The 23,655-nt window shown below is 52.5% G+C and overlaps 1 protein-coding gene across 4 annotated transcripts in view; it reads left to right on the top strand.

The window, feature by feature from the left end:
- The window catches only part of MYH10 (myosin heavy chain 10), a 128,892-nt gene that overhangs the window by 21,393 nt on the left and 83,844 nt on the right, over positions 1-23,655 (top strand). For all 4 annotated transcript variants that reach the window (XM_054393715.1, XM_054393714.1, XM_054393713.1 and 1 more), the window contains exon 3: positions 20,865-20,892. In XM_054393715.1, the coding sequence (XP_054249690.1) occupies positions 20,865-20,892 (28 nt within the window). The remainder of the gene's footprint in view (positions 1-20,864; positions 20,893-23,655) is intronic.

The following is a 23,655-nucleotide window of genomic DNA, read 5'->3' as shown; positions in this document are numbered from 1 at the left end:
AGCCTTATTAAAGACAGGGCAGGCTTTGGGTGTGTTTCTGGCTATGACAGTCAGCATTTCTCCTCAGGAAAAGCCTCATTACCCAGTGCCTTGACCTCAGGAGATAATAACATGCAGCTCAGCTTTGCAGACTGGATTTCCCCTCTCTCTCCTTGTAATTATTTTTTCAAAGCAGTGTGGTAGCAGGGTAAGTGTTACTGCATGGTGGTTTAGTGGCTTTCTCCTCTGCTTTCTCTTCATTTTCCTAATACTGTGTTGGAGCAGGGAGCACAAACTCCAGGGGCTGCCAGGCAGATGGCAATTCAGAGATTCATAGAATCACAGAATGGTTTGGGTTGGAAGGGACCTTAAAGCTCACCCAGTTCCAGCCCCCTGCCATGGACAGGGACACCTCCCACCAGCCCAGGTTGCTCAAGGCCTCATCCAGCCTGGCCTTGAACACCTCCAGGGAGGGGACATCCACAACCTCCCTGGGCAACCTGTTCCAGTGTCTCACCACCCTCACTGCAAAGAATTTCTTCCTACTCTGTCTGCCCTCTTCCAGCTCAAAGTCATTGTCCCTCATCCTGTCACTCCCAGCCCTTGTCCCAGCCCTCTCCCCAAGCTTTTTTGTTAACTCCCTTCAGGTACTGGAAAGCTGCTCTGAGGTCTCCCTGGAGCCTTACTTTCTCCACACTGAACAACCCCAACTCTCTCAACCTGTCCCCATAAGGGAGGTTCTCCAGCCCTGTGATCATCACTGTGGCCTCCCCTGAACCTTCTCTACCAGCTCCAGATCCTTCTTGTGTTGAGGCCCCCAGAACTGGAGGCAGTGCTGCAGGTGGGGTCTGAGCAGAGCAGAGGGGCAGGATCCTCTCCCTGTGCTGCTGCTCTTCCTCCTTTGGATGCAGCCCAGCACACAGCTGCCTGCTGGGCTGCCAGTGACTATTGCTGGCTCATGGTTTAATTTGTCATCAGCTGGCACCCTCAAGTCCTTAGCTCTAGACAAAGATTGTTTAGCCCTAAACAGAACTGCAGCCCATGAAGGCGTGGGGCTGGAGCTGGTGTGCCCAGCACAGGAATGCTAGACTGAGCTTCTCACAGCTGCTGGCCAGTTGACATGGTCATGAGGAATTGGTAGCCTAATCCCTGTGACAACACTGACCTTAATTCTGTTTGGTAATACAATTTGCAAGACTTGCTGGTGTTCTTCTTTACTGATGGAAGTTAGAGGCAGTGAGGAGAAAATGCTTTGGCAGGCACCAAAGTGTTGCTTTTAAGACAATTCAGCTCCTATGGAGAAAGGCTGAGGGGCCTGGGGGTGTTTAGTCTGGAGAAGAGAAGGCTGAGAGGGATCTGATCAATGTCTATCAATAGCTGAGGGGTGGGGGGCAGGGTGAAGGTGCCAGGCTCTGTGTGGTGGTGCCCAGTGATAGGACAAGGACCAATGGGTGTAAAGCTGGAACCCAGGAGGTTCCATCTGAACAGGAGGAGGAACTTCTTTGTTGTGAGGGTGCTGGAGCCCTGGAGCAGGTTGCCCAGAGAAGTTGTGGAGTCTCCTCTGGAAAGAGTCCAAAGCCACCTGGATGTGTACCTGTGTGACCTGCCCTGGGTGGTCCTGCTTTGGCAGGGCAGTTGGACTAGATCCCTTGAGATCCCTTCCAGCCCCTACCAATCTCTGCTTCATTCTCTAGGTGTGGTGGTTCACCAGGGACTCTATTTCACCAGTATGGACACTTGATTATGTGACAACACCACTACCAGAGACTTTTCTCTGGCATTTTTCCCATCCTTGGCTTTTTCTTCTCCTTCCTCCCTTCCAAGTCCTCCCTCCCAGTGCTTCCAGAGGAAGTGTGGCATTGTTTTCACTCTGCCTCTTTACTCATTGACTCTCCAAAGTGCTTTGGAAGAAACATTAAGGAAAACTTGTTTGCTCTTTGTTACCAAGGACCAGCTTGCCTCCTAATATTATCCTTGGATAATTATGCTTAGTCTCTTCTTTTTATCCTGTTTCCCTGAGGACATCTTGATGAGCACTAAATTAGCACTGATATTTTAGGCCTGCCTCTAATCCTGTTGCAGAGAAGGTTTATTGGAAACAGCACAGTCCATGGAGTCAGTGCTTGGGGTTGGAGAGGCCAGCACTGCCTACTCTGGGCTGGAAGGGTCCTCCAAAGGTCATCTAGTCCCTGCACTCAGCAGGGACATCCCCAACTGGATCAGGTTGCCCAGAGCCCTGTTGAACCTCACTTTGAATATCTCCAGGGATGGAGCCTCAACCACCTCCCTGGGCAACCTGTTCCAGTGTTCCACCACCCTCATGGTGCAGAACTTCTTCCTCACATCCAATCTCAATCTGCTCTGCTCTAGTTTGAAGCCATTGTCCCTGGTCCTGTCCCTGCAGGCCTTTGCACACAGTCTCTCTCCATCCTTCTTGTAGCCCCCTTCAGGTCCTGGCAGGCTGCTCTAAGGTCTCCTCAGAGTCTCCTCTTCTCCAGGCTGAACACCCCCAGCTCCCTCAGCCTGTCCTTGGAGCAGAGCTGCTCCAACCCTCTGACTGTTTTCATGGCCCTCCTCTGGACGTGCTCCATCAGGTCCATGCCCTTCCTATACTGAGGGATCTGGACCTGGAAAACCTCTCACTGATCTAGATCTGTAGTTAACCTTGATTTGAGGCCTCCCTTTGGGGATAGATTGAGTTTGTTTTGGTTTTTTTTTGGGGGGGGGGGGCTTTCCTTTTCAAAGATATGGAAGAAAAGAATTGAAACTAAACTCTGAGAGCTCTTTTCTTTAAAGGTCTGTTAAACCTTCAAATGGAGCAGGAAAAAAAGTGCTCTGAGACTAAAAGGCCTGGGAGTGATGAGGAGTGTATAGAATCTCTTGCCATAGAATCATGGTTTGGGTTGAAAGGGACCTTTAAAACTCATCCAGTCCAACCTTCATGCAGCCAGCAGGGACATCTGCAACCAGAGCAGGCTGCTCACAGCCCCAAACAACCTGACCTGCAATGGTGCCAGCCATGGGGCAGCTCCCACCTCTCTGGGTAACCTGGGCCAGGCTCTCACCACCCTCAGGGTCAAACATTTCTCCCTTCTTACCAGCCTGAATCTCCCTCTTTGAGTTTCAAACCATCCCCCCCTTGTCCTGTCACAACAGGCCCTGCCCAAAAGCCTGTCCTCAGCAGTTAATATTCTTGATGTTTTCATCACATCTTGATTTAAAGCTTTGAGGAATCTCTTGGTAACCAGTTCCAAGGTGCAGGATGGGCAGTCTAAGCAGACCTAGCTGCTTGGTGAATGTCATGTGAAAGATCTCTTAGGTCTCTTTTTTACACTGATGTCTGTTGTTCCACTCAGGGTGGTGTGGAACACATGTGAGTGACATTGCCATTAAGGTTAGGAGTTGTTTGTGTAGCACTAAGAATTCAATATACAGCTGGGTCAAAGGGAAGATTCCAGAAGCAAAAAGTGAAGTAGAAAAAGCTGAAGTCCATCATGGTGATGGAGCCTTCTGCCTCCTTATTGCTGAATTTGAAGTAGAATGAGAAATGCTTCTGTCAGCTGAACCTGTTGTGCAGTGCTTCATTTCCTTCCCCTCACTCCTCTCTTCTGCCTCTTGCTGTTAAATCTGTGTGCTTCACTGGCTGCCAACTGACTTCATCACTGAAACCTTCACATCTTGCTGGACCATCTCTGAATGACATCAGCAGCAATTAGTCACGGAACAAATTCAGCTGCAGTGAGTTCATAGATTCACAGAATGGTTTGTGTTGGAAGGGACCTTCAGGATCATCCAGTTCCAACCTCCTGCCATGGGCAGGGACACCTCCCACCAGTCCAGGTTGCTCAAGGCCTCATCCAGTGTGGCCTGGAACACCTGCAGGGAGGGGACATCTACAACCTCCCTGGGGAACCTGTGCCAGTGTCTCCCCACCCTCACTCTAAAGAATTTTTTCCTCATCTCAGTCTCAATCTGCCCTCTCCCAACTCAAAGCCATTCTCCCTTGTCCCATCACTCCCAGCCCTCATCAAGAGTCCTTCCCCACCTCTCCTGGAGCCCCTTCAGGTACTGGAAGGCTGCTCTAAGGTCTCCCTGGAGCCTTCTCTTCTCCAGGCTGAACAGCCCCAACTCCTAAGCTCAGTGACATCCTGACATTTCTTGTCTTTTTCCTTCCTGTTGGGATAGTTTTAGTGCTTTGGTGCTCGTGGCAGCAGTTCCCAACCTTTGACTTTCTCTGTGTCAAAAGGAGTTTGGATCCCTGCTCTTTGTTGGTGCTCACCTCAGGGTTACAGGCTTAATGAGCCATGATGATATTTACAGTAAGCAAGGGGGTTTTCTTAAGGCTCAGCTGCTTAGAAGTGGTTGACTGAAATGTTTTTGCATAACTTCAAGAAGTAACTTTCTTAGGTTTTTCAACTGCAAAGGAGTGACAATGGTTACATAGAATGGCTTGGGTTGGAAGGGACCTCCAAAGGTCATCTCATCCAACTTCCCTCACAGCAAGAAGGGACATCTGCAACTAGGTCAGGTTGTTCAGAGCCCTGTTGAGCCTCACCTTGAATATCTCCAGGCATGGGGTCCCAACCACTTCCCTGGGCAACCTGTTCCAGTGTTCCACCACCCTCATAGTGTAGAACTTCCTCACATCCAATCTCAATCTGCTCTGCTCTAGTTTGAAGCCATTGCCTCTTGTCCTGTCCCTGCAGGCCTTTGCACACAGTCTCTCTCCATCCTTCTTGTAGCTCCCTTCAGGTCCTGGCAGGCTGCTCCTAAGGTCTCCCCACAACCTTCTCTTCTCCAGGCTGAACACCCCCAGCTCCCTCAGCCTGTCCTTGTGGCCCTCCTCTGAACCTGCTCCATCAGGTCCATGTCCTTCCTGCGTGAGGGCTCCAGAGCTGGACACAGCTCCAGAGCAGAGGGGCAGAATAACCTCTCCCTGGTTTCTTTATTGCCTTGGCTGTTTACTGCAGCACTTGAGAAGCAGGGAGCAAATCAGGCTGTCCCATGGCCTCTCTCTGGTTGTTTTTTCTCACCAACTGCTGAGGATTTTAATTTTAAACTGGCTCTGCAGGCTGGGCTCCTCATGCCTTGTGCCTGTGCTAGCCTACAGACAGGAATTCAAGCCTGAGAGCTTCCCACTTATGAAATCATTCATCAGATGAATCATTTTTATACACTCTACTCAGGCAGCTCCTGCTTCTGCTCTGAAGCCTTGCTTTAATTTCAACTCTGCTGAGTTCCAGGTAGTTGTGAAATAAGTCATTCCCTTCTGCTTGGCTTTAGCCTTCAGCTGATGTACATCAAAATGTTCCTGCTTGTGCAACAAAAAGGTGAATGTGTCCTCATCCTGCCAGCACTGTAACAGCTCTGCTAAGTGCTGCATGCTTTGCACAGTAACTGCTCTTTGTCTGCATTCCTCTGGGGTGCTGAACTAAGAGTTTCTCTCTGCCATAGCTGCTACTGCTAGCAACTGCAGCAGCTCCTTTCTCCTCCCCCTTCCTCTTCACACAAATTTCTTTGTTCTGCTCTGCCAAGGAAACAAGAGCTGGGAGCAATTTTTATCACTAGGCAAGAGGAGAGAAGCAGTGAGGGGCTGCTGGTGGTCACAGATTGCATCAGGTTGGAAGGGACCCTCGAAGGTCATCTTGTCCAACCCCCAGGCAGTCAGCAGGGACCCTCGAAGGTCATCTTGTCCAACCCCCAGGCAGTCAGCAGGGACACCTCCAAGTAGAGCAGGCTGCCCAGTGCCACAGCAAGTCTGATATCTCCAAGGAAGGAACCTCAACCACATCCCTGAGCAACCTGTTCCAGTGTTTCACCATCCTCACTGTGAAGAATTTTCTCCTGATGTCCAACCTAAGTCTCCCCTGCTCTAATTTCAAACCATTGCCCATTCTGAACAGTCCCTCCCCAGCCTTCCTGCAGGTCCCCTTTGAATATTGAAATGTTGCTCTGAGGTCTCCCTGGAGTCTTCTCTTCTCCAGGCTGAACAGCCCCAACTCTCTCAGCCTGTCTTCATAGGAGAGGTTCTGCTCTTTCTCCTTGGTAACCCAAGGCTCCCATCACCCAGACCACTGCCAGTTCCTACCTCAGTCTGTCTCACCTTCACTTTTCCATTTCAGGTACTTTGCTGCTTGCTCCTGACAGCCTTCCTGTGTCTTCACCGTGCCTTGGAGCTGCAAGGTGTTGTGCACCACTAGTGTGGTGCTCATAAAGCAAGGGGAAGTAAAGCTCAGGGCTTTCTGGATACTCCAGGGCATTAACATTCTTTTTGTTCTGGAGCTTGTTCACAGTGATGGCAAATCTAGCAGATGATCTGGGAGATACCATCAGAGGATAGGAGAGGAAGGCTCTCTTCCTCCTCTCTCACATTAGTGAGGTCACAGCTGTACTCCTGGGTGTAGTTCTGGGCTCCCCAGTTCAGGAGAGACAGGGAGCTACTGGAGAGAGTCCAGGGGAGGCTCCAAAGCTGCTGAGGGGCCTGGAGCAGCTCTGTGAGGAGCAAAGGCTGAGAGCCCTGGGGCTGAGAGCCTGCAGAAGAGCAGCCCCAGAGGGGAGCTGAGCAATGCTCAGCAAGAGCTGAAGGAGCTGTGGGGGGCAAGAGGCTGGGGCCAGACTCTGCTCAGTGGTGCCCAGGGACAGGACAAGGGGCAGGGGGCACAAACTGGAACCCAGGAGGTTCCATCTGAAGAGGAGGAGAAAGTTCTTTGTTGTGAGGGTGCTGGAGGCCTGGAGCAGGCTGCCCAGTGAGGTTGTGGAGTCTCCTTCTCTGCAGAGATTCCAAGCCCAGCTGGACATTGTGCTCCTGGGCAAGCTGCTGTGGGTGCCCTGCTTGAGCAGTGGGGGTGGACTGGGTGATCTCCAGAAGTCCCTTCTGACCCCACCATGCTGGGATTTTGGAATATGCAGAAGGAAAAACCTGAAGAAAAATCTGGAGTAAATGTGCCTGCCTCTTTGGCTGCTGGCAGGCTGCTTGAGGAAGTTCTCAGGCTGGGAGTGTTCCTTTGAGGGACCCTTGGATGCTGAGCTGTGGATGAAGCTGCATGGACAAGGGAGGGCTGCCTGGTATGGCTGTGTGGCTTCCCACAAAGAATTTGGTGGCAATCTTAACCAGGGGGCCTGCAGGAGCTGCAGCATGAGGAAAGGTCTCCCTGTATGCCAAGAAGTGGTTAAAGACTGACCACTTGTCCATTGTTCTCTGCCTTTATCTGTTTGGCAGAGTAACTCCAGAACATGAACCTGTTGAAGCTGCACTTGCCACTTGCTTTATCAAGGCCTTGCCTGGGAAGCAGAAGGGGTTGTGAGGGCATGTCTGTCTTGTGTCTTGCAGAGTAAAAGAGTCATAGAGTGTACTGGGGTGGAAAGGACCCTCAAAGGTCATCCAGTCCAACCCCCTTCCTGCCAGCAGGGACATCCCCCAGCAAGCCTCACCTTGAATATCTCCAGGGATGGAGCCTACACCACCTCCCTGGGCAACCTGTTCCAGTGTTCCACCACCCTCATTGTAAAGAACTTCTTCTAATGTCCAGCCTCAATCTACCCTGCTCTAATGATAGCCTGATGAAGAGCAGTAGCTCAGTGTGGAGGAGCCTAAAACCACAGAACATAGCTGGGTGGAAGAGGTCTTCAGGATCATCTAGTCCAACCCCACACCCAGCACTGTCAGAGTGTGAGGGTCTGTAGTGCTCCACAGTGGCTGTGTACTGGGGGAATGGACTTTGTCAGGAGTGTTGGAGCTGTTCCTGCTCGAGTAGGACCCAAAGGGGATGGCACAGATCTGTGGGAATCTAAATGCAGTGTTCAGAAATGGGGTGCAGAACGTGAGGGGTAGCTGGAAAAGGGCTCCAAGCAAGGAAGCCCTGGTGACGTAGACTGATAACCCACCTTATCTTCAGCACTTTGTGCAGCTCTGGGCAAAGAGGAAATGTGACAGGAAGGCAATAAAAATCCTCCTGAGCTTAACAAAGCTGTGCTCAGCCTGGGAATGATAATTCAGGTCAGATAGAAGTCTAAATGTGAAGTGGCACAGGGAGGGGCACCAGTGTCCTCCCCCACCCCAGCTCTTCCTGTGCCAGGGTCAGTGCTTGCTATTCACAGAGGACAGGAGCAGAACAACAAAGGGCAGGTTTGGAACAGCACAGGGAAGCTGTGGTGCTCTCTGCCCCAGGACAGTGGGTGCTGAGAGCCTGTGCTTGGCCAGAAAGCTGTTGGAGGAGTATGTGGAGTTGAAGTCTGAGGCTAATGGATGAGTTTAAAAGGTTACAGCTTGGGTCAATCTAGGCTGGGGAATGATGAGACTGAGAGCAGCCCTGCAGAAGAGGACTTGGAGCTGCTGGGGGATAAGAAGCTGGCCAGGAGCCAGCAATGGGCTCTGGCAGCTCAGCAGGCCAGTGGCAGCTCAGCAGGCCAGTGCATCCAAAGCTTCATGACCAGAGATGGAGAGAGAGGATCCTGCCCTTCTGCTCTGCTGAGACCTCACCTGCAGGGCTGTGTCCAGCTCTGGGGCCCCCAACACAAGAGACATAGAGCTGCTGGAGAGCATCCAGAGGAAGCCACCTCTCCTATGGGAACAGGCTGGGAGAGTCAGAGCTGTTCAGTGTGGAGAAAAGAAGGCTCCAGAGAGACCTTAGAGCAGCCTTCAGGTACCTGAAGGGGACTGAAGGAGAGCTGGGCTTGGAGTGACAAGACAAGGGACAATGGCTTTCGGCTGGAAGAGGGGAGGTTGACATTGGAGATGAGGAAGAAATTGTTTAGAGTGAGGGTGGGGGAATTGGGGCTGAGTGTTTATCCTGAACACTGCACAGCCTGTGAAGTTGCTTAGGCTCTCTTTCCCCACTCATGAGGTAACCTCAGCACTTTGGTATGTAAGGTGGTGAAAGCTCAGCAGCCTTTGTCTTCTGCAGTGTCTCAGGAGACTCTTAATGGATTTTTGCTGGTCTGTTAGAGTGCTTCAGAACTTCTTACAGTGTTCAGAGACTGGACCAAGGAATAACTCCACTGCTGAGGGACAGAGGTGTAAGAACTAAGGAGATGAGGAAAAATTTCTTTGCTGCAAGAGTGGTCAGGGATTGCCACAGGCTGCCCAGGGAGGTGGTGGAGTCTATCCCAAGTCACAGGGACTTCATGCTGCTGCACTGGGCACCAAGCAGGCTTCAAGAGAAGGATCAAAAGCTTCCAGTAACCTTAGAGCTAAGGGAGTAACAACACTGCAGGCAGGAGAGCTGAGAGGCTTCCCAATTTGCAGATGAAGAGATCAGACACTCAGTAAATCCAAGAGCACTGGGGTTGGGCTCTCCTCCCTAGTCTCAGGTGATAGAAGGGAGAGGCAATGGCCTGAAATTGAGGGTTAGGTTGGAGACGAGGAAAAATTTCTTTGCAAGAGTGGTCAGGGATTGGCAGAGGCTGCCCAGGGAGGTGGTGGAGTCCCCATCCCTGGAGGTGTTCAAGAAAGCTGTGGCACTTGGGGACATGGTTTAGTGGCCATGGTGGTGCTGGGTTGGTGGTTGGACTGGCTCTTGGAAGTCTTTTCCAACCCAACCAGCTGTATGATTCTGTGCCACGTTGTGCTGAAGTTAGGAAGCCCAGCTATGGGCTGCTGCCATCCTTGCTAGCTTTCCAAACCTGTGCTCAGGCACAAGGAAACCCTTAAGAGCTCATTAGAGTGAAAGCTGCCTCGCAGCCAGTTTGCTGAAGTGGTTTGTGCTTGTTTGGGCAGGAGAAGAGCAGAAGGGAAATGAGCGAGCTTAAAGGGCAGATGTTGCAGTTAAAGGACCTCCTTGACCCACTGTTTTCACTTGGCAGTGTAATCTCTGTCCAGGCAAAAGTGTCCTGCATGGGAAAGGACTTCAGCAGGGTTGATGGATAGAAGCCACTGCCAGGCTGAATGCTCTGCAGTCTGAAGAAACCTTCTCCAGCCTGTGCCTTGCCAGCTGTTGCTAATCCAAGGTTACTTCTAAGAGGCATACAAATAAAAACCGAAGAGGAGGCATAGGGCCAGCCTGTGCAGAGGGTTTAGGAACCACTCATTTCTACTGGGAAGGAGCTCTTGGGGAGCAACAAATCAGGCAGGCTGAGAACAGCTCATCTGTGACTTCTGAAGAGCAAGAGGCTTAAGAGAGCAAGTCCCTGCAGCTCTGGCTGGCGCAGTTTGAGGAGCTGCTGCACTGTGACTTGCTGCTGCCCTTCAGCCGTGGCACTTTTGATGCTTGTGAGAGAAGCAGCTGCTGGCCAGGGTGGCGAGTGGGGCACATAAGCTGCTGTGGGTTCCCACTGGCTCTCAGAGATGGTGCAGCAGGAACAGTCAACACTGAAGCTGTTCCCTTATTCATGTATCAGGTGTTCATGGCTCATGTGTCAGCTGAGCTGTTCCTTACAGTGTGGATCAGTTCTCTGCTCTTTGGAGAAAGTAGAGGCTGCCTCATGTTCTCATCTTCTGGTGCCCCCAGCACCAGAGGACATAGAGGACATTGACATGGACAAGGAGGACATGGAACTGTTGGAGAGGGTCCAAAGGGGAGGCCACAAAGATGATCAGAGGGCTGGAGAACCTCTGCTGTGATGACCAGGCTGAGGAACTTGGGGCTGCTCAGCCTGGAGAATAGAAGGCGCCAAGGAGACCTTAGAACAGCCTTGCAGTACCTGAAGGGGCTCCAGGAGAGCTGGGGAGAGACTTTTGACAAGGTCTGGGAGTGCCAGGATGAGGCACAATGGCTTTGAGCTGGGAGAGGGGACACTGAGACTGGAGATGAGGAAGAAATTCTTTAGAGTGAGGGTGGGGAGACACTGGCACAGGTTGCCCAGGGAGGTTGTGGCTGTCCCTCCCTGGAGGTGTTCCAGGCCAGGCTGGATGAGGCCTTGAGCAAGCTGGGCTGGGGGGAGGTGTCCCTGCCCATGGCAGGGGGTTGGGACTGGATGATCTTGAGGGTCCTTTGCAACCCAAAGCCTTCTGTGGTTGCTGAACTGCAGCAGGCTCCTGCCAATGACCTGGGCATTGCAAAAGAGCTGAGGGGTGCCTGCAGGCCCTGCTGTCAATCCATGGCTGCTGGATGGGCTTGGGGGGGAAGCAATGTGTTACCCATTAACTTCTGCTCCCAGATGGAGCAACTCTGGTGACGTTTCTAAGCCAGCCTCAGTAAAGCCTCTCTTAATGGCAGTTAATAAAGGTAGGGGAGGACTGCCACTGAAAACAGAAAGCATGTCAGAGCTTCTTGAGGCAGAGAAGTGGTGCTGAGGGACATGGTTTGGCACCAGACTTGGTTGAGTTAGAGAATGGTTGGACTGGGTGATCTGAAAGGGCTTTGCCAGCCAAAATGATTCTTCTTCTATGATTCCTCAAGCTTCATGAGGACTCAAAAGCCTTCCAATCCAATCTGGTCTGTACTGGAGCAGCCAGCCACAGCTTCATCAAGTGGGCAGGACATGCCCCCACAGCTGCTTGTTTTCTCCTTTTGTGCTGACTCAGCCCTGGCCAGCCCCTCTGAACACAAATGTCACCATTTTTTTGTTTTGTTGCTTTAGGAATTTGGGTAATTTCAAAGCTAATGTTGCAAATACCAAACTGGTGACTTCTAAAGCAGCCTCAGCTCATGGCTTGGCTGCTTCCCCCAGGGTCTGATGGTGCTGTGCTAGGTCAGTGGTTGGCACTGGTGGTGCTGCTGGAGTGTTTGGGTAGCTGAGTGAATAACCTGTGGTCATGAAGGCAGCTCAGGACATGCAAGAAAGTCTTGTGTGTGGTGCTCTGGTTCACTGCAAACAGGTTGCAGGGCAGGCTGTGCTGGGGCCTGGCTGACCTCTGCCATGCTTTGGTGTAATCATTAATGCAGGCTCCGCTGCGGTCGGTCTGCCAGCCCAGGGGAAGTGTGGCTGTGGGGATGCACCTCAAACCTCACTGCTTTGGGGGTAAGGGATAAACCCACATTGTTCTCTGCTCTGCTGGCACCACACCTGCAGCAGGCATCCAGTTGTGGTGCCCCCAGCACAAGGTGGGCTTGGAACTGTTGCAGTAGGCCCTGAGGAGGCCAGCAAGATGATCAGAGGGCTGAGAAGCTCCTCTATGGGGACAGGCTGGGAGAGTTGGGGATGTTCAGCCTGGGGAAGAGAAGGCTCCAGGGAGACCTTAGAGCAGCCTCCCAGAACCTGAAGGGGCTGCAGAAGAGCTGGGGAGGGACTTTGGACAAGGGCTGGGAGTGCCAGGATGAGGGACAATGGCTTTGAGCTGGGAGAGGGGACACTGAGACTGGAGAGGAGGAAGAAATTCTGTAGTGAGGGTGGTGAGACACTGGCACAGGGTGCCCAGGGAGGCTGTGGCTGCCCCTTCCCTGGAGGTGTTCAAGGCCAGGTTGGATGAGGCCTTGAGCAATCTGGGCTGGTGGGAGGTGTCCCTGTCCATGGCAGGGGAGTTGGAATTGGATCCACCTTTTAAGGTCCCTTCCAACCCAACCCATTCTATGAATCTATGAATCCTTCTCGTTCTTCCTGGAGGTACCTCTGACATCTTCATCCTTTTAGCCACCTGAAACTTGCCCCAGAGAATAACTTGACAATGATCCTGTCCAGCTCCCCTGGCACTTCTGGGTGCATTGCATCAGGTGCCATGTTCAGCCTCCTTTCAGTAGTCAGCCCTTGCTTGATTCATTACACCCTCCTGTGTCAGCTTTATAGTGATAGCAAATGACACTTCCTGAAGGCTGACTTGAGTGCTTGGTGGGTCACTGCTGGCAGAATTCCACCTGTGTTGCTGTGAACTGCCCCTCTGAGCAGCTGCAGGATGTACAGGGAGCAGTGAGTGACTCAGCTGCCCATGGCTGAGATGATTGCACAAGGGAAGGTAGAGGTGAAATGTAGGATAAGCAGTGCTGCTGCAGAAACCTCTTGGGGAGCAGAAGTGTGTCAGGGTAGGTTTGGTCTTGCACAAATCTGGGCTGGGTGAGGAGTGGCTTGAGAGCAGCCTTGAGGAGAAGGACTTGAGGGTGTCAGCTGATGGCAAACACCCCAGGAGCCAGCAATGGTCCCTGGCAGCCCAACAGGCAGCTGTGAGCTGAGCTGCATCCAAAGCAGGGAGAGCAGCAGGACAGGGAGGGGATTCTGCCCCTCTGCTCTGCTGAGACCTCCCCTGCAGCACTGCCTCCAGTTCTATTGCCCCCAAAACAAGGACATGGAGCTGTTGGAGAGGGTCTGGAGGAGGCCATGAAGATGATCAGAGGGCTGGAGAACCTCCCTTGTGGGTACAGGCTGAGAGTTGGGACTTTTCAGCCTGGGAAGGGCTCCAGGGAGACCTTAGAGCAGCCTTCCAGTACCTGAAGGGGCTGCAGGAGAGCTGGGGAGGGACTTCTGACAAGGGCTGGGGGTGACAAGATGAGGGACAATGGCTTTGAGCTGGGACAGAGGAGACTGAGACTGGAGGTGAGGAAGAAATTCTGTAGTGAGGGTGGTGAGACACTGGCACAGGTTGCCCAGGGAGGCTGTGGATGTTCCCTCCCTGGAGCTGTTAAAGGCCAGGCTGGATGAGGCTTTGAGCAAGCTGTGCTGGTGGGAGGTGTCCCTGCCCATGGCAGGAGGTTGGAACTGGATGATCTTGAAGGTCCCTTCCAACCCAAAGCATTCTGTGAATCTGTGAACTCAGCAAACAAACTTGTGCCTGTCAGTCTCCCTGTCAGGCTTGTTAGAGGTGTTGGCTGCAGGCACCATCAGCAAACACTTAGCACTGTGGAGGTTCTGGGGTAGCCAGGCAACATCTGAGAGGCAAACACAAACATCAGGGCATGGTCATCTCTGTAACCAGAGCTCTCTCCCTGCTTATCTGTCCTGTAGGACTTGGTTTAAAGGAAAATAAGAGCAACCTAACAGACAAATAAGAGCAACTCAGAGCTTGGGAGGGCAGAGGGGCAGGTTGTCAGACACCTGCCTGCCCTGCAGTGTCATGCAGTGTGCAGGACCTGGGCCTGGGAATGCTCTGGCAGCAGTGAAATCGGTGCTGATGGGAAGGTCTCATGGCTCCAGGCACTGACCCACTTTCCCAGCCCTGGCCTGGAATTCAGGCTGTAAATGCCCTTGAAGAGGCTGACATGTGAGCCTCCTCACCTGCAGCAGAGGGCAAAGGCACTGGGATCTGCCCAGCCTGACAGCCACAACAAACAAGGCTGTGGAGCAGGGAGCCAGGAGCTTCTGGGGTGATGGGCTGTGGCACCTGAGTATTGTCTGCAAATAAACAGGAGCCCTCCAGTCTCCCTGCTCCACTGCTTCTGAGAGACACCACCTTCTCCAGCTGGGACATGCCAAAGGAGTCTCCTCCTCCAGCCCAACAAAAGCAGCAGCTCTGGCACAGACCTGGGGCTGTCCTGGTGTGCCATGCTCTGGAGAGAAAATGAAGAGCTGGGTCAGAGGGAAGTATCTGCAGGAGTCTTGGGCTTGGGTTTTGGGCAGGATGGGACCTGGCTTTTTTCAGTGGTGCTCAGAGACAGGGCAAGGGGTAGTAGGAACAAACTGGAAGATCAGAAGTTCCCCTAAACATGAGGAAGAACTTCTTTAATTTGAGGCTGTCAGAGTCCTGGAGCAGGCTGCCCAGAGAGGTGGTGGAGTCTCCATCTCTGCAGATATTCAAGACCCACCTGGACACGTTCCTGTGTGACCTTCTTGAGATGAACCTGCCTTAGCAGGGGAGATGGACTGGATGGTCTCCAAGAGGTCACTTCCAACCCCCACCCTGCTGGGCTTCTGTGAAAAAAATCCTTCCAGAGTTTGAAAGCAGGGATGTGGAGAAAATGTTTTGTGTTCTGACAGCCACACTTTGTGTTTTCTTCTGTATAGATGGCAAGGTGAACATCAGGGCTTGTCCTTGGGGCATTCTGAAAGAAGAAATGGGGGCAGGTCCCCTGCAGCCAAGCACCAGAGTTGTGTGAGGAGCTGCCAGCTGCTGTCCCCAGTGTTTTCCTCTGGGGAGCTGAGAGCAAAGTGGGCTTAGGAGTGTAAGGGAAAATGGCTTTGGGAGCTGGAATTCTTCATGTCTTGTGTTCTGGTGACTCTCACTGCCTGTCTGCAGTGTTTGTACCCTTCAGTGCTGAACAACTGGGCTTCCTCCTGTGGCAGCTGCCTCCTGCAGCTCCAGCAGGGCCCCCTCAGCTCTGCCAGGTCTCTCTCACAGCTCTTCCCCAGCTCCTTCAACTCTGTGGCAGGTGGTGTCAAACACAGCAGCTGATTCTCACCTCGGGCTGCAAGAGGCTCCGTGGGGTGAAAAGGAGAGGAGGAGGGGAGCAGGAGCCAGAGAGCTGCTTGGATGTCTGATGTTCCAGATGCTAAATATGCAGCTTGCTGCAGCCTAAGCTGATCTGAGGATGAGCCACTCTTTTTGGTACACATTTGGACAGGATTAGTTTTCTGCTGGCAGGACTCACTGCTTGGTCCTTTCTGGGTGTGGGTGACCCCAGGGCAGGCCCAGGGAGGCTGGGCATGGAGGAGAGCAGCAGCTCTCCAGATAGGAATGGTTTGCAGCTCCCCCCAGCTGGGGATGACCAGGGCATGGGGAGCTGCTGCAGGAGGAGGTTCTCTCACTTTCCATACACTGAAGGCAGTGTTTGGGTGGCTGCCTTAGATACTGCATCAGGGAGCTGTTCTGGCTGAAACCTAAATCATGCCTCTGTGGCCACAGCTTGAGCAGTGGGTTCAGTTCTGGGTGCCACAGAACAGGAAAGACATTGAGGTGCTGGAGGGGGTCCAGAGAAGAGCAATGAGGCTGGGGCTGTTCAGTCTGGGGAAGAGGAGATGAGACTTGAGTGCTCTCTGCAGCTCCCTGAAAGGAGGTTTGGGTGGTGCCAGTGTTGGTCTCTTCTCCCAGGTAACCAGCAACAGGCCAAGAGGCAATGGCCTGAAATTGTGCCAGGGAGAGTTAGGTTGGAAATGAGGAAAAATGTCTTTGGTGCGAGAGTGGTCAGGGATTGGAAGAGGCTGCCCAGGGAGGTGGTGGAGTCCCCATCCCTGGAGGTGTTCAAGGAACCTGTGGCCATGGCACTTTGGAATGTGCTTTGGTGACCATGGTGCTGTTGGGCTACAGTTGCACTTACCTTAAAGGTCTTTTCCACTCTTAATGATTCTATGATGAGTTTGGTTTGCTCCAGCAGCATCCTGTGTGTCTGCTGCTGCCTCAAAGGGAGGAATGGGATGCTGGAGCTGGGCAGAGGAGGCAGAGACATCAATGACAGCTCAAGCTGAGTTACAGGAGTGGGGGAGCCTCAGCCTAGGGCTACTGTCAGGTTGTATTGCCTTTCTGCTTCCCAGTTCTTCCACTCCAAAGCACATCCTGGCTTATTTTATGAGCAGAGAACCAAATTTTGGGGTTGTTTGTAGATTACATCATTTTGGAACTTGATTTTTTTCAAATTAGGAATCCTGTAGTAACCTTTCTTCCTTGTGCAACTTGAATGTTATGGATTCAGTGTGGTTGGGAGACCTTAGAATTTATTTAAATCCAAGCTTTACATCAGTAAAGTGAAGTGATAGGCTCCAGTGGGCCTTCTGTGCTGGTTTCAAACCCAAGGCTTGGTCTGATGATGCAGCTTGACTTAGGAGCTTGGTGCTTCATATCATTGCCCCTAAGGGATGTAGTTGAGGCCCTGTCTTGGAGACATTCAAGATCACACTTAGAATCACAGAGTTGTCAGGGTTGGAAGGAACCTCAAGGCTCATCCAGTTCCAACCCTCCTGCCATGGGCAGGGACACCTCACACTGTATCAGGTTGCTCAGAGCCTCATCCAGCCTGGCCTTAGAATCCTCCAGGGATGAGACTTCCACCACTTCCCCAGGCAACCTCTTCCAGTGTCTCACCATGGGGAAGAATTTCTTCCTAACATCCAACCTTTATCTCCCCACTTCTAGTTTTGTTCCATCCCCCCCAGTCCTGTCACTCCCTGACACCCTCAAAAGTCCCTCCCCAGCTTTCTTATAGCCCCCTTCAGATCCTGGAAGGCCACAAGAAGGTCTCCTCAGAGCCTTCTCTTCTCCAGACTGCACAACCCCAACTCTGTCTGTGGCCCTGAGCAGCCTGAGATCTCGTTGGAGGTGTCTAGTTGGTGGCTGCAGGGGAACTGGACAAGATGACCTTGGAGGGTCCCTTCCACCCTGATGCAGTCTGTGCTTCCCCTTTTACAACACAGTCATCCTCAGGCTCTTATTCATCTGAGGTAGATTGACCTCCTGAGTGTCTTTGATCAGTCAGGTGAGTTGCTCAGGTGAGACAGGCACCAATCTGCTCAGAGAACACAATTGGTGCTGTTGGTGTGGCAGAAGTTTGACTGCCCTGGGAGACTGGAAGCTTGTTTGGCTCAGCCTTGAAGTAGAACTCTGAGTGATGCAGGAGTAACTGGGAAGGTGCTGTTGCAGGTGTTCCCTGGCTGCTTTTCTCACCACTAAGTTGTCTGTGCTGGAGATGTTCCACACCTTTTGTGACTTGGTCTGGGGTATTGTGGGCAGCAGGGGCAGGGAGGGGATTCTGCCCCTCTGCTGTGCTCTGCTCACACCCCCCCTGCAGTGCTGGGGCAGCTCTGGAGCCCTCAGCACAGCACAGACAGGGACCTGTTGGAGCAGGGCCAGAGGAGGCCACAGCAATGCTGGCAGGGCTGGAAGCCCTCTGCTGGGAGCCAGGCTGAGAGAGTTGGGCTTGGGCAGCCTGCAGAAGAGAAGGCTCCAGGGAGACCTTCTGGTGGCCTTGCAGTGCTTCAAGGGCTGAGCAGAAAGCTGGGGACAGAGTTTTGAGCAGGGCCTGATGTGACAGGCCAAGGGGGGATGGTTTGGAACTCAAAGAGGGAGATTGAGAGTGGAGAGAAGGAAGAAATGTTTGACCCTGAGGGTGGTGAGAGCCTGTCCCAGGTTGCTCTGTGTCCTGGCAGCACTGATCCTCTCCTTGCCATTCCCCAGGGCCTGTCAGTGCTGTGCTGCAGGGGGGTGTGTGGGGAGCAGCAGAGGCTTGGTGCTAGTGCCCAGCTTTACCCTTGGACAAAATAAATCCTGGCCTTACTGGGGTGTGATCCAGCACAGGTTGCCACTGGAACAGAAAAGCTGGGTGAAGCTGTGAGCTTCCAGGAGGCATCAGTGTCCTTCAGCAGCTGGTGACAAGCAGCTCAAGAGTAAAGCCAGGATCCCTGTGATGAAGAGAAGCTGTGGAACTGACTGCAAGGGCTGGCTCAGCCCTGGGGTGCACAACACCTTCACCCCAAACACTCTGCTTTCTGCAGGCAGCTTTGAGTGCTTTGCTTGCAGAGTGTTTAATATAGAGTCTGATGTTGAAATGCATTCTGCAAAGCTCCTTTCATGCTGAACCACCACGTGAAGGCCATAACCCACCTTCAGGCACTACTCTCAAAGGTCAGGAGCACAGCAGTGGGCGTCATGGAAGTCCTGTGCTGCACCACAGTGTGGAGCTGGGCTCTGGTCAGGATTTCCCTGTGTCCTTTGGCCAAGTCTGATGAATAAGTCTCTGGCTTGTTAAGTTAGAGAAGAAAGAGCAAACTGCTGAGTGAAGCAGTGGTTTGCTGCAGATGTTAGTGAAGGTTCCAAGGGTCTGGTCAGCAGCACTGAGAGCATGAACCTGTTTGTCTTACAATCATGGAATCCCAAACTGCTTTGGGCTGGAAGGGACCTTTGAAGCTCATCCAGTCCAACCCTCCTGCAGTCAGCAGGGACATCTGCAACCAGAGCAGGTTGCTTACAGCCCCAGTCAACCTGACCTGCAGTGATGCCAGCCATGGGGCAGCTCTCTGGGCCAGGGTCTCACCGCCCTCAGTGTCAAACATTTCTTCCTTCAGTCTCCCTCTTGTAGTTCCAAACCATCCCCCCTTGTCCTGTCACAACAGGCCTTGCTCAAAAGTCTGTCCCCAGCTTGCTGCTCAGCCCTTGAAGCACTTCAAGGCCACCAGAAGGTCTCCCTGGAGCCTTCTCCAGGCTGCAGAACCCTGTCTTTCTCAGCCTTCTCAATTATTAAGGTTTGACATTCTTTGGTTAATCAGGGGGCACACAGAATCAAAAAGGGTTATCCCAGTTTCATCTGCAAATGTTAAAGCTACTGTGGGTTGTTACCAAACATTAACATAACATAACCAAAGCTTTGGCTTTACCATGTGCAATAGCAGAGGTGGGTTCAGTTTCCTTCTTGACATGAAGAGATTCAGATCTCCTGCTTCCTACACCATGCTGTAACTCAGGCTCTGAAGAAGACTGAAGGTGGAGCCTTTTAAGGCATGATTTTATGAGCCATGGTTGCTAGAAACAGGATTCACAGGGCCTGAGGACACAGAGCAAGTGTTGCTGTAGCTCAGATAAAGCTAACAGGTGTCTGATCTTGCAGAGCCAGGCTCTGCTCAGGGATGTCCCATGATAGGACAAGGGGCAATGGCTGCAAGCTGCAGCAGAGCAGGTTGCATGTGAACAGAATGAAAAACTTTCTCACTGTGAATGACAAAACACTGGAGCAGGCTGCCCAGAAAGTTTGTGGAGTCTCCTTCTCTGGAGACTTTCAAAACCCACCTGGATGTGTTCCTGTGTGACCTGCCTTGGGTGGCCCTTTGGCAGAGGAGTTGGACTGGATGACCTTTTGAGGTGCCTTCCAAACCCTGCCACTCTGAGATCCTGGTCAGTGTTGGAGCTGTGTGAGGAGGTTGTGTGTGTGACCTGCAGCACCTCAGGGACTGCAGGACAATTGCTTGGAGTGTCCTTATAGACAAGGGGTGATGGGGACAAGTTACTGCTGGGGAGAGTCCCATGGGGCTCCAGAAGGAAATGTTTCCCCATGAGCACAGCTGGACACTGGAGTCATCTCCCAGGGGAAGTGGTGGAGTCCATCCCATTGGGCAGTTTGGAGGCTCAGCTTGGCAGGGTGCTGGGCCAGCTCAGTTCAACTCCACCATCACCCAGAAAGGTTTGACCAGGTGATCCCTGGGGTCCCTTCCAGCCTGGCATTCCATGATTGTGTGGGAACTGTGAAGCTGCAAAGCTGAGTTCCTTATCTGGTGCTTTGAGAGTAACTGCTTTGCAAAGGACAGGGCAATAGAGCAAACCCAAAGAACACAAGCCAACCTCATGAGGTTCAACAAGACCAAGGGCAGGGTCCTGCAGCTGGGTCGAGGCAATCCCAAGCACAAATCCAGGCTGGACAGGGACTGGCTGGAGAGCAGCCCTGAGGAGAGGGACTTGGGGGTGCTGAGAGATGAGAAGCTCAACAGGAGCCAGCAGTGAGCACTTGGAGCCCAGAGAGCCAAGCAGAGCCTGGGCTGCATCAGGAGAAGTGTGGACAGCAAGGCCAGGGAGGGGATTCTCCCCCTCTGCTCCACTCTGCTGAGACCACACCTGGAGCTCTGTGTCCAGTTCTGGAGCCTCTATTACAAGAGGGCTATGGACATGCTGGAAGGTGCCCAGAGAAGGGCCATGAGGATGAGCAGAGGGCTGGAGCACCTCTGCTATGAGGAGAGACTGAGAGAGTTGGGGCTGTTCAGTCTGGAGAAGAGAAGGCTCTGAGGTGACCTTCTTGTGGCCTTCCAGGATCTGAAGGGGGCTCCAAGAAAGCTGGGGAGGGACTTTTGAGGGTGTCAGGGAGTGATAGGACTGGGGGGAATGGAATAAAGCTGGAAGTGGGGAGATTCAGACTGGATGTGAGGAAGAAGTTCTTCCCCATGAGAATGGTGAGAGCCTGGAATGGGTTGTGCAGGGAGGTGGTTGAGGCCCCATCCCTGGAGGTGTTTAAGGCCAGGCTGGATGAGGCTCTGGCCAGCCTGCTGTAGTGTGAGGTGTCCCTGCCCATGGCAGGGGGGTTGGAACTGGCTGAGCCTTGTGGTCCCTTCCAACCCTGACTGGTTCTGTGATTCTAACCCAAACCTGTAACTGTGTTTGTTCTTCTCTTTTGCAGACCGTGAGGACCAATCGATTCTCTGCACGTAAGTGACCACTTCTCATCTGGGCATTTTGGGTATCTGGGTTGGGAAAGGGGCTCTGGGACATCTGTAGCACTCAAAACTTGGTCTTTAATCTTGACATGTGGTGACTGGTGGTTAGAAAGCATGAAGAGATTTAATATGATGTCGTAAGTGTGGCCAGCAGGGCAAGAGTGGGGATTCTGCCCTTTTACTCTGCTCTGATGGGACCACACCTCAAATACTACATCCAGTTCTGGTGTCCCCAGCATGAGAAGGACATTGAGCTGTTGGAGTGAGTCCAGAAGGGGCCATGAGGATGATCCAAGAGCTGAAGTATCTCTGCTGTGAGGATAGGCTGAGGGAGCTGGGGGTGTTCAGCCTGGAGAAGAGAGGATTCTGGGGGCACCTTAATGCTGCCTTCAAATACCTGAGGGGATCCTACAAGAAGGCTGAAGAGAGGCTTCTCACAGGGGAGTCTGGAGATAGGACAAGGGGGAATGGTTTCAAGCTGAGGGAGAGCAGGGTCAGACTGGAGCTGAGGAAGTTCTCCATTACAAGGGTGGTGAGACTGTGGCACAGGTTGTCCAGGGAGGTTGTGGATGCCCCCTCCTGGGGGGTGTTCAGGGCCAGGCTGGATGAGGCTTTAGTGATCCTGCTTTTGGCAGGGGGGTTGGACTGATCTCTGGAGGTCCCTTCCAACTTCTGACATTTTGTGATTCTGTGATTGGATGAGGCCTTGAGCAACCAAGTCTGGTTGAGAGGTGTCCCTGCCCATGGCAGGGGCGTTGGAGTAGATGATCTCTGAGGTCCTTTCCAACCTCAGCCACTCCATGATGTATTCCTCTCATCCTGTAACTCACTTTACTTGAAGTTTGGTAGGTGCAGGCTGCTTGTATGTAGCTGGAAATGTCAATCAAGATGTGATTCAGAGACAAACAGCTTGATAGTATCTGTCTGAAGTGCTGCAACTACTCAATGTGTAGGGCCTGAGGCAGACAGGAATCAAAGGCTGGTCCAGAAACCCTGCTGAGCAACAACTGAGCTTTGGATCTGCTTCAGGCAAGAGAATGCTGAAGTTCACACTCAGGTTTCATTTTGCTTTCTCTGTCTGCACCTGAATTTGCCCCTCTCAGGAGTAAACTTCAGCTTCAATTTCTTAGTGACCAAGAAATGCAGTGCTGGGGTAGGCAGAATGGGAGTATCAGTACTGAGCAAGGGCATGACTCTTGTCATTGGTGCCCAGTGCCAGGACAACCAGTGACAGAAGGAGAGGGCACAGTCTCAAGCTGCACCAGGGGAGGTTTGGCCTGGATGTTAGGAAGAAATTCTTCACAGAAAAAGAGATTGGCCATTAGGATGATCTGCCCAGGGAGGGGTGGTGGAGTCACAGTCCCTGGGAGTGTTTAAAATAAGAGATGAGGCACTTAGTTTAGTTGATTAGATGGTGTTGGGTGAGAGGTTGGACTTGATGATCTTGAAGGTCTTCTCCAACCTGGTTAATTCTGTGATTCTGTGTGACAAGGGGCAATGGGCACAGACTGGAACCCAGGAGGCTCCATCTGAGAAGGAGGAGAAACTTTGTTTTGAGAGTGCTGGAGCCCTGGAGCTCTAGCAGGGAGGTTGTGGAGTCTCTTCCTTTGGAGAGATTCCAAACCCTCCAGGGTCTCACCCTCCTCAAGGTCAAACATTTCTTCTTTCTCTCCAGCCTGATCTTCTGTTAGTTTCAAAGCATACCCCCTTGTCCTGCTCAAAGTCTGGCCCCAGCACTCTGATCAATCCCTTTCAGCACTGCAAGGCCACCAGAAGGTCTCCCTGGAGCCTTCTCCTCTGCAGGCTGCCCAAGCCCAACTCTCTCAGCCTGGCTCCCAGCAGAGGGCTTCCAGCCCTGCCAGCATTGCTGTGGCCTCCTCTGGCCCTGCTCCACCAGGTCCCTGTCTGTGCTGGGGCCTCCTGAGCTGATCTCACCTTCTGTTGGTAGCAGCCTGGGGTGAGGATGGTTCATCTGTGCTGTGAAACCTCTCCTTGGCTCCCTTCTGAAGCTGCCTGCAGCTAACCATCTTGGGTACAAGTTGACATCCTCAGTTAGCTGAGGGGCAGAGGGAAGCAGGGGGTAGCTTGTGTGCTCAGCTGCCTGAGCTGTGTGCCTCCTTCAGGCCATGCTTTGTGGGGTGCCTGCTTCCTGAAATACCTCTGTGCTTAGATTAAGTGCTGGAGAGAGACCTGAGCTCAATTTCCTTCTTGACATGAAGGGATTCAGATCTTCATCTGCTTCCTGCAACATGCTGTAGCTCTGGCTCTGAAGAAGGCTGAAGGTGGAGCCTTTCCAGCCATGCTTCTTTGAACCATGGGTGCTACAACCAGGATTCATGGGGCCTGAGGACACAGAGCAAACCCATTGCTGTAGCTGAGATAAAAGCTGATGCAGCTAACACAGGCTTGTCTTGCTCTGTGGTTCCTGCTCTGAGCAGGCCTTCTGCTGTCATGTGATGACTACTCCATGTGCAATGTACAAAACAGCCCTCAAAGCAGGGCTGAGATCCAGGAGCCAGAAGAAGGGCTTTGTTCTGGTGTGTCTGTGGCTACTTCCACAGTCTGTGCTTGCCCCAGGTGAATTTTTTTGCAGTAGCTTCATGTTTTGTGCCTGTGCATGAACCTTGCACTGCTTTCCATGGTCAGCCCAGACCACAAAGGCTGCAGAGGGAGTGCTCTTGGATTTACTGAGTGTCTGATCTCTTCATCTGCAAATTGGGAAGCCTCTCAGCTCTCCTGCCTGCAGTGTTGTTA

This window comes from Indicator indicator, chromosome 29 (genome assembly GCF_027791375.1).
Source record: "Indicator indicator isolate 239-I01 chromosome 29, UM_Iind_1.1, whole genome shotgun sequence".
Taxonomy (NCBI): Eukaryota; Metazoa; Chordata; class Aves; order Piciformes; family Indicatoridae; genus Indicator; species Indicator indicator.
The sequence above is the reverse complement of the archived record's forward strand: the minus strand, read 5'-3'. Positions and strand labels throughout refer to the sequence as shown.